Raw genomic sequence first — 19,592 nt, 5'->3', positions numbered from 1 at the left:
GTGATGAACATTTTATGAACTGTTGGTGAATAATCATGGACTGATCATGAAGTTCATAAAAGGTTCATTAATTTAATGGTGAACCGTTCATGAACTTTCTGCTGTTATGACCATTTTTTGAACTGTTGATGAATGTTCCTGAACTGATCATGAAGGTTCTTGAAAGTTCATAAAGTCATGAAGTTCATCTCGCCTGAGCTGTCTCCAACAGACGACGCACACCAGGGAATTTGGGTGGCCGTGCACTGACTCTGGCACCATGGCATATCAAAGGACTCCATATAGCTGAGAGCGCTTGTAAGGTAACAGACCAAAAACTAAAATTGTGGACGTTCAAATTCTAATCAAAGATGGCGCAGGCTTCGGCTTTAATAGTATAGATGATGATGATGAAAAACACATTTCCCTAAAAAGACTAATACTTACTCAAAAAACAAAGGCCTTGCAACTGTGCTCCCCTTGACATGTGCAAAATGGAACAATGTGTAGATGTAAGGCAGAAGAGCATATCTTAAGTTTAATGCTTTTCTTGTAGATGACTGCATATCATCACTAAATGCTGTAGGGTCCTGATCCTGTAAGTGATCATACAAGTTCAGTTTTAGTGATACACACTGTACATTTACAAAATAAATAATTTTCATTCATGCATGTAAATACCTAAGACAGTTTCGCTATTCCTATTGGTGGAAAGCGCATCGTGGGCGTGTTTTAACCTTTGATAATGACCAGTGATATAATCAGTTGTAAGCGGATACTCCGACAGACAGTTTCGCTATTCCTATTGGTGGAGAGCGCATAGTGGGGGTGTTTAAACATTTGATAACGACCAGTGTTTATAATCGGTTGTGAGCGGATACTCTGCGCTAGTCTTGATGCAAGACTAATCTTGTTACGGGCGTAAAGGCGCTGTCGGTGAGTTGGCCACGTTTTGTGTGAAAGAAAACCCAGGACGTGTTGCACCCAGACTGTACGTACATGCACACGGACGGAACCAAAAACTGTTGGAAATAGGCATGCAACACACGGATGTCGTACATGTACTGTACATGTACATGTAACATGTACATACCATAGAGGACAGAGCACGTTGGAAACCATGCGGAAACGAATAAGTTTTACAGAGTTTCTTACTTTATTACGCCTTTTATTAACCAAAAGGGTATATGAATGGGAATAAAAGGGTAGCTACTCTTTCACGGTCGTTTAAAAACTTGCCGGATCAAATTGCCCTGTGATAAAAGCCCTCGCCTTCCGACTCGGGCCTCTATCACACGGCAATTCGACCCTGCTGGTTTTTAAATGGCCCTGAAGGAACTAGTAACTACCCTATTATTCCATGATTCAAAAAATATCACATTGAGGTGTATGAAACATACTTAGGCAATAAAAATGTGGCAACGAGGTCTTAAATAAGGGACCCAATGTGTGGTGAAGAGGTTTTCAACTAGTGGTTTAATCCCCACCTGGTTCTTGATAATTTTACCGAGACGAAGTCGAGGTAAATTATAAAGAACCAGGCCTAGACGGGTTTCAACTAGTTGAAAACTGATTCAACACACTTTGATTCCCATTCATAAATACCTTTTCGGTCAAAAACATCATCACTTTTTGGTCAAATTAAAGTAAAGTAAATGCAAAAATTATAATTGTTAAATGAATTCTTTAAACACAACACCCCTCCAGCTATGAAATAGTAAAGAACGAGTGCAAAGTCGTGTGTCACGCCAAAGAATTTACACTTTTTACTGGTCATAAACAAAGGTTTTGGGCCTTTATCACACGACAACAACCCTGCCTGTTTCAAACGGCCGTTTAAAACGGAACTCATCGCTACCCTTTTATTCCCCTATTTCAGACCGACTCACTACTTGCTTATTCACATTTAAATAATTGTCCTTTTTCTTAAAAAGTAAAATAATGTAAGAAAATCTGTTTACCTTTTCTTTTTATAAATTTTCAAGGTTCCATTTAGCGAAGAAACAGGTTTGACATGGAGTTTATAGTGACATAATAGACAGTGTTATGCAGAAATAAGCGACTTTGTTTTAAACAGCCGTTAAAGAACGGCCGTAAAAAGCTTGTGCACCAACAAACACATTTTTATCTCTATGTCTCCACACCCGTGATCTCCTCTCAATCCATCAGGATAGACAAAGACCGCGTTCCACAATTTATCCACAGTTGCGAGATTTGATTGGGAACGGAAGTGGATCAGAAGGTCATTTAAGTGTGCAGCTTGCATGTGCATGGCGCCCTTACCACAGCCGGCTCCTGCTCTGCATGATGCTAGCTCTGTTGGTAGCCACCATTTTGTTGTCTGTCGATGTCAGGTTTTCTTATAGTATAATAATTTCTTTGTTATATCATCGCCAAAAAATTTCGTAAAATACTTCATTTCAAAGTTTTTCTCACATGTAAAGTAAGGTAAGGATCATTTTATTAGCAACCGTAATTGGGTTGGATTCGTTATAACTACATGAAACTACATCAATAGTTACAAGATGAAGCAAAAAAAACCAGTGCCTAATATACCAAAGACTGACAGTATAATAGGTTGCTTAAACAACAATTTTAATAATAATAATAAAACAAATTTATATAGTGCCAAATCTATTTTTTAAAATGCTCCAATTAAGGCGCTTCACGTACGTTTTTTTCTAATGCAACACACCGTGATGCAATGTTCACCATGGCAGTCACTAAAACCCCGGTCACACATAGACGCCGCTTCTACTGCGATAAAAAAATGGCCGAGACCGTGGCCAATTGTGGGCCAAACGTAGGAGGATCATCATGAGCGGGAAGGGATTTCCTACATGTAGGTCGGGAGGCTGCAAGCTCTCCCAAAGCTTATTTTGAACAAGTTCACACATAGACGTTGGTTCTACTACAATGGAAAAGTGGCTGAGAGCATGACAGATCACGGACCAATCATGGGTCAAACGTCGGAGGATCTCTCTGACCATGGTTTGGTCGGGAAGCTACAAGCTCTCCCCACGCTTATTTTGAACATTTTGAACATGTTCAAAATAAGCGTAGCCGGTTCGTGGCCAACAATAAGCGGAGCAAAAACGTAGTGGAAACGCAATTATCGTACAAGCAGCATGGTATCATCGCGGTAAGATCTCTGTGGTTGTAATTAAAACGCAGCACTGCCGGCAACCATTTCGAAGAAGAAAACAGCTTGGTCGGCATTGGTCTTGGTGTTTTCGTCAGTAATCATAGTGGCAGCGTGTCAGAACACTTTTGCCGTTAAAACAGTAAGTTGGGCGAAGTCTGACATTTTCCAAATTGTTCGATTTTGACGGCGATCATACCCCGACTTGATTATTTTTTTGAGATTGGGTGATTTGCATGATCTTCTCAAGGTCATAGTGCTGTGCGAATGGGGTAATAGACATCGCCACAAGTCTAGAGGCGTACTTGAAGCTTAATATGGTCAGCACCAGTGTAGTGGTATCGTCTTACAGTCTTCTAGGTTTGTGTAACAGCATAGTATGATCCCGTACGTCACAGCGGCAACGAAGTAGAAAGTCCTACTTGGTCAGCATTGGTCTAAGTGTTACCGTAGTGGCATCGAGTCAGCAGCGCTTTTGACGCAGACGCATCGCAGTGCAGTCATGATTTAGTCTGTAATTTTCAAAACTGATGGATTTTGACGGCGATTGTGCCCCGATTTGATACTTTTTTTCAGATCGGGGTGATCGACACGATCTTCATAAGGTCGTATTGTTGTGGGAAGAGGTATAAAAGACCATCACCAACAAGTGTCAACCTTTCATGCCATTCTGGCCTAAACCGGATGTTCTCCCTCAAATTGCGTGGTTTGATCACCCTTTGCGTTCCCACTTGACGTCGATTGCCCTCAGATCCTGCTTTAATCCTACTCTCGAAGAGGATCACAGTTATAGGGTCTGATCCTGATAGTACTCGCGTTCCAACTTTCATTTGATTACCTTTTCCCGTAATTGTTGGGTTTGATCCCCCTTTCTCGAACTGCAAGATCAATGCAAGATCAAAGCGGGGCCCAGTGGTTTAAAGAGTCTGGGGCATTTATGCACATTAATAGCCAACACATTAACACAGCATGTGAATGATTACATAACAGTGTTGTCACCAAGTCATCTTCGCCCAAGTCCAGTCAAGTCACAAGTAAGATTTTTGCAAGTCAAGTCAAGTCACAAGTCACATGATGTCCCAAAAAAAGTTCACTCTCATAAACGTGTGACAAACTTAAGTAAAATCTACCTTTGTGTCCCCCCCCCATCAGTCAAGTCCAGTCACAAGCCATCTTTGTCCAAGTTAGGTCAAGTCAAGTCACAAGTCATTTTTGTCAAAGTCAAGTCAAGTCAAGTCGCATGTCATTTTTGTCCAAGTCAAGTCAAGTCAAGTCGCAAGTCATTTTTGTCCAAGTCAAGTCAAGTTGCAAGTCATTTTTGTCCAAGTCAAGTCAAATCACAGGTCAACAAAATTGGACACTCGTGTCAGACTCGAGTCCAAGCCACTGAATCGAGTCAACAACACTTAGGGAATAACAGTGCGAGGACCCAGTCTTCACCGCATGGTAATGACTGGGTTGGGTTGGTTGCTGGCACTGTTAACGGACCGAGCCGGAGGCAAGGTCCATTAACAGTGCCAGCCACCAACAAAGGTCATTATCACGCAGTGAAGACCGAGTCCGAACACTGTTATTCCCATTAATAAATACCTTCTTAATAAAATAACCAACTAAAAAATTTCCAAATTTAGTGACTTTTCTCTCGAGGATACTTCCAGACATGTTCAGGGGCTATTTTTAAGCGTTTCATGGTTCCCATCTCTTTCGTGCGTAAATCACATAACTGATACTTTGAGACCAGTGACTCTTTAAAAGAATCGTCTGTTAAGCGCCTTCACTGGGGTCAAAGGAGGCAAATGATTGGACGATCTGTTCTTTGTGTGTTAAAACGCACGCACGAGCTCAGAGTCCATGTACAGTTGTAGCATGTAGCTGTAAACAAGACCATGGACAAATGAGTTTATACGCTCGCGACTGTTACATAAAAATTGATATGTTTTCAGCGCGTCAGGCATGTGCGCGAAGTTGCATGAAAATATAAGATAAATAAGCATGTGATACAGTGCAAAGCGCAAACTAGTTGGACACAATGTATGCTGGTTAAGGGGCCCTTTATTTGCTATTTTCCAAAGTCGGTCCTTTATCATCCTGTAATACATCCCAAAGTGATCGGGTTTTGACCAATCAGAGACTGGAAACTGTCCAATACCAGCTTGATCAAGAAAGTTGCAATTATTTACTACATATACACAAACATACCTTAGAACCCAAAGTATTATGGTTGCGTGAAAAGGGGTAAAAAGCCCCCAGTTGCATCCACCGTTGACACAACTCCTCTGATGTGTTGAGATTAAAGCCACAAATATCAGCTCCAACAAGAGGTATACCAAACAAACTGAATGACATAATACCTAGCAAGAAACAAATTGTTGTATCATCAATTGCTAATATTGACTGTAAAAAAGTGAAATCGTAAAAGCTCATGGAACATCATTTTCATAGAAACTTTGTTCAATTATTTTAACTTTTTTAATAAAAAGGCTATTTCTTATCCAGACATTGAGATAAGTATGTGCAAAATTTAAATCTTGAACATGTTGAACTTGCTACAGGTTTTCAACAAAAGGGTTCATTTTAAACTTGTCATGACAGAGCGCTCTGTTGAAGACTGTAACATCACCAGTCGCCAACAGATGGCAGTAGTTCTTGCTTGATAGTCAGTTGAACCACGGAGGAAGGAAGAGAAGGAGCTTGAACGACCCGCAAAACTGCAGAGTAACAAAAGAATACCCTGACGATGCCCCTGTCTGACCAGCGGAAAAAGATAGGAGACCTCCAGCTGGACGGCCGATTAACGAGCGGGATTAGATCGCTTTGTACAGAACCTTTGGTACCGCCACTCTGCACCGTTGCCTTCGTGTAAAGTTTAATCATTAGAGACAAGAATTGTGAATATACACAATTTCATTGACCGTTTGTGGTGTTTACATGGAAATCTCATAGCTTATATTTACATTTTTTGCAACTTTCTGGTCACTAGCAGTGGATCAAAATTTGGGTATAAGCACACGAGAGTGGTTGGTATTCAATTGTGTTCATCGTTAAGGTGTCTGGTAGCGTCCAAAAACGTTATCGTGTCTCAAAAAAAGTAGTTTTTCCTTTATTATATCCATACGACATACGAGCCATAGTTTGGTGAAGAACCAAGCGCAAACTCACACACGGCAGGTCGCCCATTGTTTGTGTAATGTACATGTATATGGGTGATAACGAGGTGTCGTTAAACGACAGCGGTACCATGCGTGTTCGTCTTTTGAAGTCCCTTCGTTCGAACTCCTTCTCTTCCTTCCTCCATGGTTGAACTTAGATTCAAGCATGTGTCAAGTATCCTCATACATTCTCAATCCTTCATTAAAGACTGTGAACACTATTGGTAATTGTCAAAAACCAGTCTTCTCACTTGGTGTATCCCAACATATGCATAAAATAACAAACCTGTAAAAACTTGAGCTCAATTGGTCGTTGAAGTTGCAAGATAATAATGACAGAAAAAACCACCCTTGTCACACGAAGTAGTGTGCTTTCAGATGCTTGATTTCGAGGCCTCAAAACCTAATTCTGAGGTCTCAAAATCAAATTCGTGGAAAATTACTTCTTTCTCGAAAAACTATGTCACTTCAGAGGGAGCTGTTTCTCACAATGTTTTATACCATCAACCTCTCCCCATTACTCAATACCAAGTAAGGTTTTAGGCTCAAAGTTATTTTGAGTAATTACCAATAGTGTTTACTGCCTTTAAGGCCACATGCCAAAAAAGACGGTTAAAGAAATGGGATTTAGTTTAAATTAAACTTCAACCCTCCGGAAGTTAAGGTTCAATGAATATGAGGTAATAACCCCTTTTCAAAGATTTAGAACTGAACAGGGTTTCAGATATATTGTATTATTTATATACCACAAAGTTTTTAAATCCAGTGGACACTATTGGTAATTACTCAAAATAATTATTAGCATAAAACCTTACTTGGTAACAAGTAATGTGGAGAGGTTGATAGTATTAAACATTGTAAGAATTGGCTCCCTTCGAAGTACTGTAGTTTTTGAGAAAGAAGCGATTTTCCACGAATTTGATTTCAAGACCTCAGACTTAGAATTTGAGGTCTCAAAATCAAACATCAGTAGAAGCACATAACTTCGTGTGACAAGGATGTTTTTTGGTCGATATTATCTTGCAACTTTTACACCCAATTAAGTTTAAATTTTCACAGGTTTGTTATTTTATGCATGTTGAGATACACCAAGTGAGAAGACTAGTCTTTGACAATTACCAATAGTGTCCACTGCCTTTAAATATGAAAATTGACATAGAAATATGTAGAAATATGTACATAGAAGTACATGTACTATGTAGCTAATATTGTTGTCACAATATCATTACAATAATTATACCCTCTTGTGGTCACTAGGCAGTTGCAAAGGTGGCAGCCATATTAAAGTGCTCATAAACTGAAAGCTTTGAACATGATCGATGATCAAAAGCAACTAAGAAGTTTGCTTTATCTCCATTTTAAAACTATAAATAACATGTTGTCAGAAGTAGAGCTTTTCGCCTGATCAACTGGGATCGACTCACAAGCAAAACTTGGGCAGCATTCAAAGCCTTTTAACATGAACACACAAACAATGACTAAAGAAACCTACCTGCTTGCATTAATCCACCTGCCTGTGGGCAGCATTCAAAGCCTTTTAACATGAACACACAAACAATGACTAAAGAAACCTACCTGCTTGCATTAATCCACCTGCCCATGGGCAGCATTCAAAGCCTTTTAACATAAACACACAACCAATGACTAAAGAAACCTACCTGCTTGCATTAATCCACCTGCCCGTGGGCAGCATTCAAAGCCTTTTAACATAAACACACAACCAATGACTAAAGAAACCTACCTGCTTGCATTAATCCACCTGCCCGTGGGCAGCATTCAAAGCCTTTTAACATAAACACACAACCAATGACTAAAGAAACCTACCTGCTTGCATTAATCCACCTGCCCGTGGGCAGCATTCAAAGCCTTTTAACATAAACACACAAACAATGACTAAAGAAACCTACCTGCTTGCATTAATCCACCTGCCGGTGGGCAGCATTCAAAGCCTTTTAACATAAACACACAACCAATGACTAAAGAAACCTACCTGCTTGCATTAATCCACCTGCCCATGGGCAGTATTCAAAGCCTTTTAACATAAACACACAAACAATGACTAAAGAAACCTACCTGCTTGCATTAATCCACCTGCCCGTGGGCAGCATTCAAAGCCTTTTAACATAAACACACAAACAATGACTAAAGAAACCTACCTGCTTGCATTAATCCACCTGCCCGTGGGCAGCATTCAAAGCCTTTTAACATAAACACACAAACAATGACTAAAGAAACCTACCTGCTTGCATTAATCCACCTGCCCATGGGCAGTATTCAAAGCCTTTTAACATAAACACACAAACAATGACTAAAGAAACCTACCTGCTTGCATTAATCCACCTGCCTTTTGGTAATTGCCTTTTGCAATATTAGGGTCTTTTGTTCTCAACAACTCTCCGGAAACTCGTTATACTTACAGTAAAATTAATTGTGAAAGTTTTAGTCACTGACAACAAATTTTAGTGAGTGCACAAATTGTATCTACAATGTATGTTTATTACTAAGTTGTTAAAAGTTACATTTTGTAGTTTGTCTTTTGTGAAAGGAAGGAGTGTTACAATAATTATGACACCGTCTCTTGTGTTGGTCACTAGGCAGTTGCCAAGTCGACAGCCAATGAAGTGTGCTCTCAACTGGATGCTTTAAACATGACCGACGATTACAAACAACCAAGAAGTTTGTTTTATCCTCATTTTTTAACTATGACACTAGGTCTATAATAAGTACATTAAGTTTCAATGTATTTGACCTTCACTTTTTGAAGGTTCATCAATGAAAAAAAAAATCATGGAAAAAAACACACAAAAAGAACGAATGAAAGAAAGAAAGAAACAATCAAACAAACAAACATAAAAATAGAACAATACACAGAGGCTTTCGGCTGTTGGGCGCAAACCTTTTTGCTGTTTCTGGAATTCAACAACATCACATTTGGTAGATAATGTATGATGGCAGGATACAAACTTTCATATTTTAAACCAAACTAATTGTTCAGGCAAAAAGAGGCACAATAAACAATCTTCACCAGTTTGTGTTGTGACAAAGTGGCAGGTGAGGGCACTACAACTGGTGGAAGACCAAAAAAAACTAGTTTGAAAACGAAAAAATTTGGAAGGTTGTTTAATTCTTATAAACTTTTACAAAATTGTAGGGCAGACAATTTCAATTTATGACCAAATAATAACTAAACATAAAACAAACAAACATAAAGAGTCAAATGAGGTTTAGTGCTTTACCTGCAATAGAGTAAGCCATATCTGGCCACAGGCTGTAGTTATCACCAAGCCAATGGCCAGCATATTTGCCACTTCCAGGGTACGTTGATCGGGAGATGACAAAACTTCTTTTTTCTCGTACTTTCACCAATGCACTGAAAAAAAGTCAGACCTGAAGATTTAATCTGAATAAACTTTTTTAAAGAAAGTGTTTGGTGAAGCCTTAATTTGTGTTAGAGTCTGAAGGTAAATTTGTTATATATACATGTACGACCCCCCCCCCCCCAAAAAAAAAAAAAAATGGCATGGCACAGGGAGCAGGAAGCCAACAAAAATACAAACTCTACTCGCGACCTTAAGACGGGGATCGAACCAACCGTCGATTTCACCCAACTCTTCTGAACTATGGATTAATCTTAGGACTTAGGACGAGTCCCATCTGTTTGAATGGATGATATAACACCAGTAAAAAGTGTTGAAACATGGGCGTGACACGCGAGCTTGCACCTGTGCTTATAAGACAGTTTCTTCATTCCAATTGGTCGAGAGCAATGGCTGGAACAGTTGTGCCACATCACGCGATTCGCGCGACGCGCACAGCAATCTCCTCATAAGGAGTTGTTTACCCGGGGGCCTTACCATTTCATAGCTGGAGGGGTGTTGTGTTGAAAGAAATCATTGAACAATATTAAATTTTGCATTTTTTCAAAAGCACCGATAATTGGACAATGAAAAATAAAGCACCCGCACATTCCCATGCTTTATTAAACCTGAAGAAACTTAAAATGTCTGTTGTCTTAAAAGTGTGTTTTATTTTTCATTGTCCAATAGACTGAAAGTGTTTTTCATGCGTATGAGCGTAGAAAAGTACATTGTAGCATTAAACCTAAGTGTTTTACAGGAACACCAATGAGCTTACTAGCAGATCTAGTGATTCTGTGGATTTTATATCGATTACCCACAGACAGACCATTGGCCCATGCAATGCAAGAGAACACAATGACAGACTGAAATACACTTTGGTAAAACAACATGAAAGCTAAGCTTGGGCGATACCACGATATTATCGAATATCGCGATACTAATTTGGAAACGATATCGATATCGGATCGATTTTGTATTAATCAAAATATCGGTAAATCGCGATATCGACTAAGTATCGCGATGTATTTCCTAACCGAGACGTCTTGCGACAATAAATCTCATAGTGGAGATAATCTTACATCATCACTAAAGAGCTGCGAGTCACCTGCGGTCTGTGACAGTCACAGACGCAACCGCAAGATTCCTTTGTAGATTGGACCGACCGGGTTTCTTTGGGGAAAAAAAACAATCAAAGCGGAGATTAGGCGGTCTTACACAGACTACCGAAAACTACATTTAGTATCACTATTGTATCACATTACACTCCCTTTGAGTGTGCGGCTCAGGGCCGCTGTCTGCGCCCATCCGAGGTGTAAATCGGCTATTAAACTTGGTAGTTTATTTGGTTAGGCTCTATAGAGAAGAGTGATGGTCAACTCAGTTTGGAAATAATTAAAAGAGCCGATCTTTATTCATTCATTCTTCTTCGTAAAACTTGCTGATCCAAAATAACTGACTGCAAATATACTTACCCTAACAAATTATTTTTCAGTGGTTTCAAATTTAACTCGGAAAACTCTTACAAAACTGCTTACCTTAATTTTGTTATACCTCCATTTGATTAAACAAGAGAAAGTGAGAAGCTGTAATTATATACTTTTAAATTAATCGATATTCAATACTCCATGATTCAATTGTTGTTGTGTTAAAAAAAAAATTAACGGAGGTGCCTTGTTCCTTTCCTTCCATTTTGTTTATTCTTGATGTTATCTTCTTGTTGTCACTAATGCTGAAATAAACTTGACTTTATATAGCCTATAGTTTCATTCAACTATAATGGTGTAATGGTGCTTATTATTTTGTTATTTTGTTTTTAAGAGGCTGAGGCAAAGATCAGTCCGTTTAACGTTAGTTGTTTATTTTTTTCATTAAAAAGGTAATAATTTATGAGTACCAGAAAGTTTATCCGTTCAAAAAGAAAGTTTTATTTGAAAAAAGAAATCAACTGCTAATGGTGCGTCATTGAATTACCAAACATTACTAAATTATGTAAGCCTTTACTTTTACGACGGCAGCGCTAATCAATTGAATACATTTACCGATCTGTTGGTAAATGTATTCAATTGATAAGCGCTGCCACACTGCGCCATCAAATAAAAGTAAAGACCTACTGAATATTGGCCTCCCTCCTCACTCTCAGTCTGTGACGCAGCCGCAATATTCCTTTGTAGATTGGACCGGCCGGGTTGTTTCAGGGGGGGAAAAAACATCAAAGCGGGGATTAGGCGGTCTCACACAGACTACCGAAAACTACAGTGCGTCTGCAGAACGCCAGGGTCACTGCATGCTCACTGCACCACCACGTGTGTGCTGCACCACCACGTGTGTGCAAGTAGCGCTAGCGCGAACTTATTAGTCATGCAAACAATAGAGCAGTCTGTCATGCGCAGACGTTAACATCTTAAACGCATGTAAGTAATGGCCCCTAGTTTTACACCCCATTGGTTTGGAGTAAAACCGGAAGAATAGGTCATTACAACACCTCTCTTATGCTACAACTGTCTCTTCTACAACTTTCACTGGGAGTTTGTAGACTGATGATGTTAAATTTAAAAAATCGCGATTATATCGAATATCGCGATATATTGTTGACGATATATCGTGAATAAAATAAATCGATATCGCCCAAGCTTAATGAAAGCATCCCGGTCAATGTTAAAAATCTTTAAAGTCTTAAAAATCTTCAGCGCAAGGGATTGGCAAAGGGAACATAAAATAACTTAAACTTATAATGGTAACAACGCACCCTTAATGGTAATTTTACAAATTAAAATGTAAACACTTTTAACATTTTATGATATTCTCATTCAATGTAATTTTAAACAACTGATGTATCGAAAATCCAAATGCTAAAATTTGCAAAAGAAGAAGTGTATACCCAGCCCCATCTATCGATAGACAACACCAGCTTTCCAGAAGGAATATCAAAAGTCAGAGTCGCCTTGTAGGTCACACAGTCATAATTATATTTACTTTTTCAAAGTGAGGGACGGACATTCAGCAAAAACAGATAACACAAATCTTGTTGTCTATCTTGTTGCCTTCATCCAACTATTTTCCTGAAATAATTAAAATGATTAAGGACGAATTTACTTTCGTCCTCGGATGGGACGTAAAGCCACAGGGTCCCTCACCTATACATCTCAAATAAACCCCTTACCGCATTACTTTTGAAGAGTTTGCTCCCTTTTCTTGAGTGTAACAAGGTGGAGTTTTTGACAATTCATGAACTGTTGCTGTTCATTGTTAATAATTTAAGTTATATGAGAATAGTTAATACAAATTTTAATAAAATATTTGAAATTGTGTAGTGGTTGTCTATTCCGTCGCTCACGTATCAAAATGACCCAGCTCAAAGTCTGATTTTTTTCTAAATAATACATTGCTGAGATTGTGTTTTTGGTATCTACGTCTAGATTTTATGCGCACTATAAGCCTGTTGTCTGTAGTAAAATCGTGATACTGAATTAACAAAACAAAATGGATGTATTCACTCAAAATAATCAATAATGGAATCCAGTTGTGTGTATGTGTATAATACGTGCATGTACATGTATGCGGTATGTGCAGTAATAACAGCGTATCAAAACCAGTACATTAATCTGCCAGGTGTGTAATACCAAAGATTATAGAGCGCCGCAAGGCGCAAGATGCGGAACTCGGGCTGAAATGTGAAATCCCACTGGTTGCCATTTCGGCAAGTAACTCTTTTGATACAACAATAGATCAGTGCAGTTCAGTGCAGACAATGACCATTCATATCAATGGGAAACAAAACATTCACTTGCTGAAATGGCGCCCATGCGTATTTCACGTTCCAACAATAGATAAAGCTTCAGTTCTGCATCTTGCGCCTTGCGGCGCTCTATAATCTTTGGTAATACATTGTATCAGAGCGTCATGGCCAAGTGGTTAAGAGCATCAAATTAAAGACTGGTGCAGTCACCGGAGTGTGGGTTAGAATCCCAGTCCTTGAGCAAGATACTTTACTAAAATTGCTTCTGTTCACCCAGGGGTATATTCTTATTATTATTATTTATTCAGCCATTTCATTAAGAACAATAACCATACATGTAATTGCAAATAAGATTATGGTAAAAGGAAAACAAAAATTACAAAATATGTTGAACAGAGCTACATAAGGCATACATGATGGCAACTAAAGCACTGGTCCTGAATAATGAAGACTGACATAAGGTTTTGATACAACAAGAAACAAGTGAAGAATAGATGAGAGAGTAGGGTAGATTGGGAGAGGACAGGAAAACAGGGTGGGGGAGGGAAGAGCATGGAACTAGGGACAGAGACAACCTATTTTAAGCTGGCCAGGATTAACAAAAGGTTTAAAAACCCTGTGACCCTTAAGTCTGTCAATCCAAACTTAAGATGGGAACCGGCGAGGGTAGAGGTTGATATTGTGTATGAAAAGCCACAAGCGCCTTATAGGCAGGTCAGGGCTGTATACTCCACAGGGAGCTAAGAAACATTAAATAGATGTTATTGGCCCTATGACCAGGGCACTAACGTAAAGCGCATTGTTATGGTTATTGTGAAATGCGCTGCAGTTGTATGTAAGATTTTATTTTAATCAGAACGCCAGCGACTGAACTCTGGGCTCAATTTCATCAAGAAACTACTGCTTGACAAATTTCTTTGCTAAGCAATAATTTAGTGGGCACCAGTCACAACAATGTCAACTATGCAATTTAATTCTGGCTGGTAAATTTTTCTGTGAAGCAGTATTTTTCTGTGCTTAGCAGGCAACATGATAGATATGAGTATAGGCTTTATAGGCCCAATTTAGTTGCTGTAAGCAGAAAATATTACTTAGCAAATGTATTTACTAAGCAAACAAAAGTGGGGCTACAGTTGCAAGCAATGCAAAATTTACGGAACTTTGGCTGGTTACAAGTTTCTGTTATCTTGCAAGAATTTGATGCTAACAGGCTTCTTGAGTTTATTTCATACGCAGTATTTTCCGCTTTAAGGACTTGGGTCTTCCATGCCACATTTCATGGCTCTGCTTACCGCCAGCCAAATTCTGCCCTTGCATCACCATTCTCTGCCTTTGAGCGCCGCATTTCTGTTTAAACTCTGCTATTGCTCATTGCTATAACCGTCCAATCTGTGAAAATACGCTAGACGTAAGCACAGATTTACCCACTTCCGTATGCCCAGGTTCTTTGCTTATACAGTAAACAGAGCCATGAAACAAGGTCATGTATTGCAGCAAGCACTGTGTATCAATGCTTTTATTACAAGTCGCACGGCATGATTGAACATTTCGCATGAATGGCACAGAATATGTTACACATCCAAAGTTGCTTGTACAGCTCATACAATTAATTTTGTGTTTTCTTTAGTTCACAACGTTAAATGAAAACCGTGCAATTTTGAGTGATACTTGTGTGCATCATTATATTCTACTTTTATAACATCTATCTAGCCATATGCATTTCCTAACAAACGGTTTCAAATGCTTTTTATAGACCAACTCGTCCGATCGAAGGCAACGTGATCTTTTAAGTGTCCATCGGACTTTCTACAATATATTATTATATTTTGTTATTTTAAAAAGTGCCTTTTAAGAAACTTTTCTTTGTTATCTGGCATGTCTGGTCTGGTTTCCCCAAAGTAGACCCCAAGCTGTTTTTACCTACACTTGCATCCCTTAAAAACATCCCTGTCTATTTAAGTCCCGATGCTAGATTTTCCTGAAGTGATTGACACTTTGAACCACGTTTAAAGGGGGGGGGGGGGGTAACGAGGTTCATCGTCAAAGAAATATGATTCCTCGGTGATGTAGTTCCGGGTTTCTTTATTGTAAAGCCTTCAGATTCAGGTTTCGGTGTACTATTTTTGTCTTCTTATAATAATGTTTTTATCAATATTGTGTAATTTTTAGTGTTATATATTGTTTTATATAACGCCCAAGCAGATCCTTGCCATTTGATTGGAGGATTGTCCGTCACGTGATAGCAAATAAAAGTACCATTGCACGCTGTCATTGTCACCATTGTCACTCACCGTCACCATTGTCACTCACTCACGCTGCCAGCGTGCAATGGTACTTTTTCGGATGGAACAAAAAAGCTGAGTAAAAACATCACTGCGTGCACGTGTCTTTGGTAACGCAGCAGTGTTACTGCAAGGCATATTAGTAAAACTACTAGCATTCGGCTTCTACAATTAAAAATCGTAGGCCTACGCTTTGTTTGTTTTGAAAGTTGTATCTTTCAATCAAAATGACAAAGATCTACTTGGATGTTATATAAAACAAATAATGAATGTTTTTCATTCGTGCAATGGTGCGAATATGTTCATTCGTTGAAAGCTGGAATGTTCCATTCAACTCGCCTCCGCCTCGTTGAACAGAACATTCCATCTTTCAACTCATGAACATATTCGCACCATTGCACTCATAAACATTCATTATGTGTATACCATCTTTCAACTCATGAACATATTCGCACCATTGCACTCATAAACATTCATTAAATGTGTATACCATCTTTCAACTCATGAACATATTCGCACCATTGCACTCATAAACATTCATTGTGTGTATACCATCTTTCAACTCATGAACATATTCGCACCATTGCACTCATAAACGTTTTTCAGATTTTCTGATAAAAAACATCTGGACTGGTGAATTCAAGAGGACTACACACACCAAACCGTTTGTTTGTCAAAGAACTTTGAAACTAAAGGACACTTTAAGTCTTCTTTTTTAATACATTTAATCTTTTTTGAAATTTGATGAGAAATTCATACTGTTGTGATTATCATGTTAGCAACTTGAAGCAATGGACATTTCGCAAGGCATTCAAGTAAAGACATTTAAAGAATGCATCTAATCAACCATTTTTGTTTGTGCTCAAAGAGACTTTTGAGAAATTCTTTTTTGAACATCTCAGCAAAGAGAAAAAATTCATTTTTTTTCTTTATCTAAAAAAGGGGGTAATGTAGAGTTATACCGCCCTCTATTGACTGTAGTTGTTAAGTCTATAAGTTGCAATCCAAGATGTCTGACCAATAATAAACGTCATCATGAATCAGTCTAATCTAACATGTCTAAGAGTCTCAGTGGTTAAAGGCAGTGGACACTATTGGTAATTACTCAAAATAATTATTGGGAAAAACCTTACTTTGTAACGAGTAATGGGGAGAGGTTGGTGGTATAAAACATTGTGAGAAACAGCTCCCTCTGAAGTGACCTAGTTTTGGAGAAATGAGTAATTTTCCACGAATTTGATTTCGAGACCTCATGTTTAGAACTTGAGGTCTCAAAATCAACCATCTTAACGCACACGTGTGACAACAGTGTTTTTTCTTTCATTAATATCTCGCAATTTCGACGACCAATTGAGCTCAAATTTTCACAGGTTTGTTATGTTATGCATATGTTGAAATACACCAACTGTGAAGGCTAGTCTTTGACAATTACCAATAGTGTCCACTGCCTTTAAAGCCTAAACACCACAGTACTGAAGGCGCTAAGTATTCCCCCCCCCCCCCCCACAGTAGTGTGGGTAGGGTCTACGAACGAATACTTACCTGTAGAGCAAATTACTACAATTACATATTCCCTATGCGCCGCTAGGTAACACTAAGACTTTTTTACAAGTGCAACAGCCCTCCATCGCCCAGTGCACCACGGCGCGAACGCCATGCGCAATTGCCATCTTTCTCGGAAACTCATACATACAAGTATACAAGAACCAAGTATAGTGGGGCAGGCGGGAGGGATGCTCTACAGGTAAGTACTCGTTCGTAGACCCTACCCACACTACTGTGGGGGGGGGGGGGGGGAGTCTACGTCACTCTACTTACCTGTAGAGCAAATTACTACAATTGCATAGACTAGCACCGTTTAGGAAGGCGGTGGGTATACGCGGGACTATTGCACATCATACAATTATTATGGCTTCATGGCAACGAGGCGCGACCGGAAGGAGGCACCAGCTGTTGCAAGAAATAAGAAATGTATGGTATACAGACAAGAACTCAACGAGGGTGAAGACTTGATGCGAAGAGGACTAGCGGGAGGATGACCCACGGGAGGCCGACTGCAACACCGCACGGCCTGCCTGGCCATCAGTCTGGAGTACGTCCTTCAGGTAGCACTGTGAGAAGGTTGTAGCACTCTTCCAACAGGCTGCCTTGGTTATATCCTCTATTGGTATACCTTTAAAAAATGCCCAAGAGGACGACACCCCGCGGACGTCGTGGGCGTGAATATTGCCCTCGGCCGCCGGCCACCCGCCCGGAACGGAGCGGATGGCTGTAACGATCCAGCGAGCGATAGTATCGCGCGTTACCGGTTGATGAGGGGTTGTCGAGGCCAAGAATAGTTGGTGATGGCTGGAGCGGATAGGCTTGGTGCGGCTTATGTACCATTTAAGCGCCCGGACAGGGCACCAAAGTCTGTCAGCCGCGACCGCAGAGAAGGACTTTAAGTCCCGAACGAAAATGTTCGGGGGCTGAAAAGAATCAGACCGATTCTTCGTCAGAAACCCGGCGGAAGGAACCAGGCGGACACCACCGGGTTCCCAACGAATGTGACCCGGTGCCAATGTCACGGCGTGGAGCTCGCTATGTCTGCGCGACGTAGCGGCCGCCAGCAGAAAGGAAACCTTTATCGACAACTGCAGCAAAGGAGCGTTGCTGAGGGGTTCGAATTGGGGACCTGCTAGAGTGGATAGAACACTCTGGAGGTCCCAAGTTGGGACAAGTTTGCGTACCGGAGGCCGGGATACAAACATGCCCCTTGCCAGCTGACAGATCGCTCGATTGGTAGAAACTGAGGAGCCATCAGGAATGCCCTCATGAATGGCTGCAATGGCCGACCGGTAGTTTTTAACCGTGGCGGTCGCTAGCCCACTCTCGTAAAGGTAAAGAAGAAAATCCCCTATGTCCTTCAGAGAAGCACTGGGGGGACATATAGATCGCCGTCTACACCATTTAAAGAAATGACGTAGTCGGCAATCGTAGATCTTACGAGTGGAGGCACGCCTCGACTGGGCGGCAAGCTCTGCAGCCCAGCGTGAAAGGCCTGCTATGCGGAGCGACTGGGTGATAACACCCAGCACGTCAGGTGGAGTTCCCTCGGGGCCGGATGAATCATCCCGGAACTGGGTTGATAAAGGAGATCCGGACGTTGAGGCAGGACCACCGGGCGGTGGACCAGGAGCCTCACGAGTCGAGGGAACCACGGCTGACGCGGCCAGAACACGGCAGTGGCGGTCTCTATCTTGGTCAACACCCGGGGGATGAGCAAGAATGGTGGAAAGGCGTAAGCCAGGAGGCCCTCCCACGGAATCGACAGGGCGTCGATCTGCCATGCGTTGGGGTCTGGAACCCTTGAGCAATACGTTGGCAGCTGATTGTTTGCCCGTGAGGCCGGTCGATCAGCCGGAAGAGGGTCTGTGCCACCTGAGGGAGCAAGGACCACTCTGTCGGGGCAATCCAGCCCCTGGAGAGGGCATCGGCTGTCACATTCTCTTCCCCCGGGATGTGGACTGCCGACAGAGCAACGCCCTGGCGGATGCACCAGTGAAGGAGCTCCCAAGTCAGGGCGCACAACTGCCCCGACCGGGTACCTCCGGCGGTTGACATAAGCCACGACCGAGGTATTGTCGCACTGCACGAGCACCGCGCGTCCCGACCCGCAGTCTGAAAATGCCGAACGGCATTGAAGACCGCCATCAACTCTAGGACATTGATGTGGGACGAGCGGTGCTCCGGGCCCCACTGTCCCGCGATCTGGCGCGAGTGGAGGGTCGCCCCCCAGCCCTGCTGTGACGCATCGGTGACAATGGTCACCGAAGGCTGAGGGGGGCGGAACACGCGCCCCTGAGTGAGATGGACCTCGTCCAGCCACCACCGCAAGTGCGGGATCAACCAGGGCGTAGTGGGTACCGGCAGGTGGATAGGGTGGTGTCGAGGGCGGTAAAAAGA

The 19,592-nt window shown here is 41.1% G+C and overlaps 1 protein-coding gene across 2 annotated transcripts in view; it reads right to left on the bottom strand.

Annotated features, from left to right (window-relative positions):
• Positions 1-405: 405 nt before the first annotated feature.
• The window catches only part of LOC117301426 (lysosomal alpha-glucosidase-like), a 118,215-nt gene continuing 99,028 nt past the window's right edge, over positions 406-19,592 (bottom strand). For both annotated transcript variants that reach the window (XM_033785410.1, XM_033785409.1), the window contains exons 12-14: positions 9,507-9,640; positions 5,321-5,472; positions 406-575 (exon numbers count right to left, since the gene is read on the bottom strand). In XM_033785410.1, the coding sequence (XP_033641301.1) occupies positions 423-575; positions 5,321-5,472; positions 9,507-9,640 (439 nt within the window). In that variant the 3' untranslated portion in view covers positions 406-422. The remainder of the gene's footprint in view (positions 576-5,320; positions 5,473-9,506; positions 9,641-19,592) is intronic.

The sequence above is a fragment of the Asterias rubens genome, chromosome 17, assembly GCF_902459465.1.
Source record: "Asterias rubens chromosome 17, eAstRub1.3, whole genome shotgun sequence".
NCBI classification, from domain to species: domain Eukaryota; kingdom Metazoa; phylum Echinodermata; class Asteroidea; order Forcipulatida; family Asteriidae; genus Asterias; species Asterias rubens.
The sequence above is the reverse complement of the archived record's forward strand: the minus strand, read 5'-3'. Positions and strand labels throughout refer to the sequence as shown.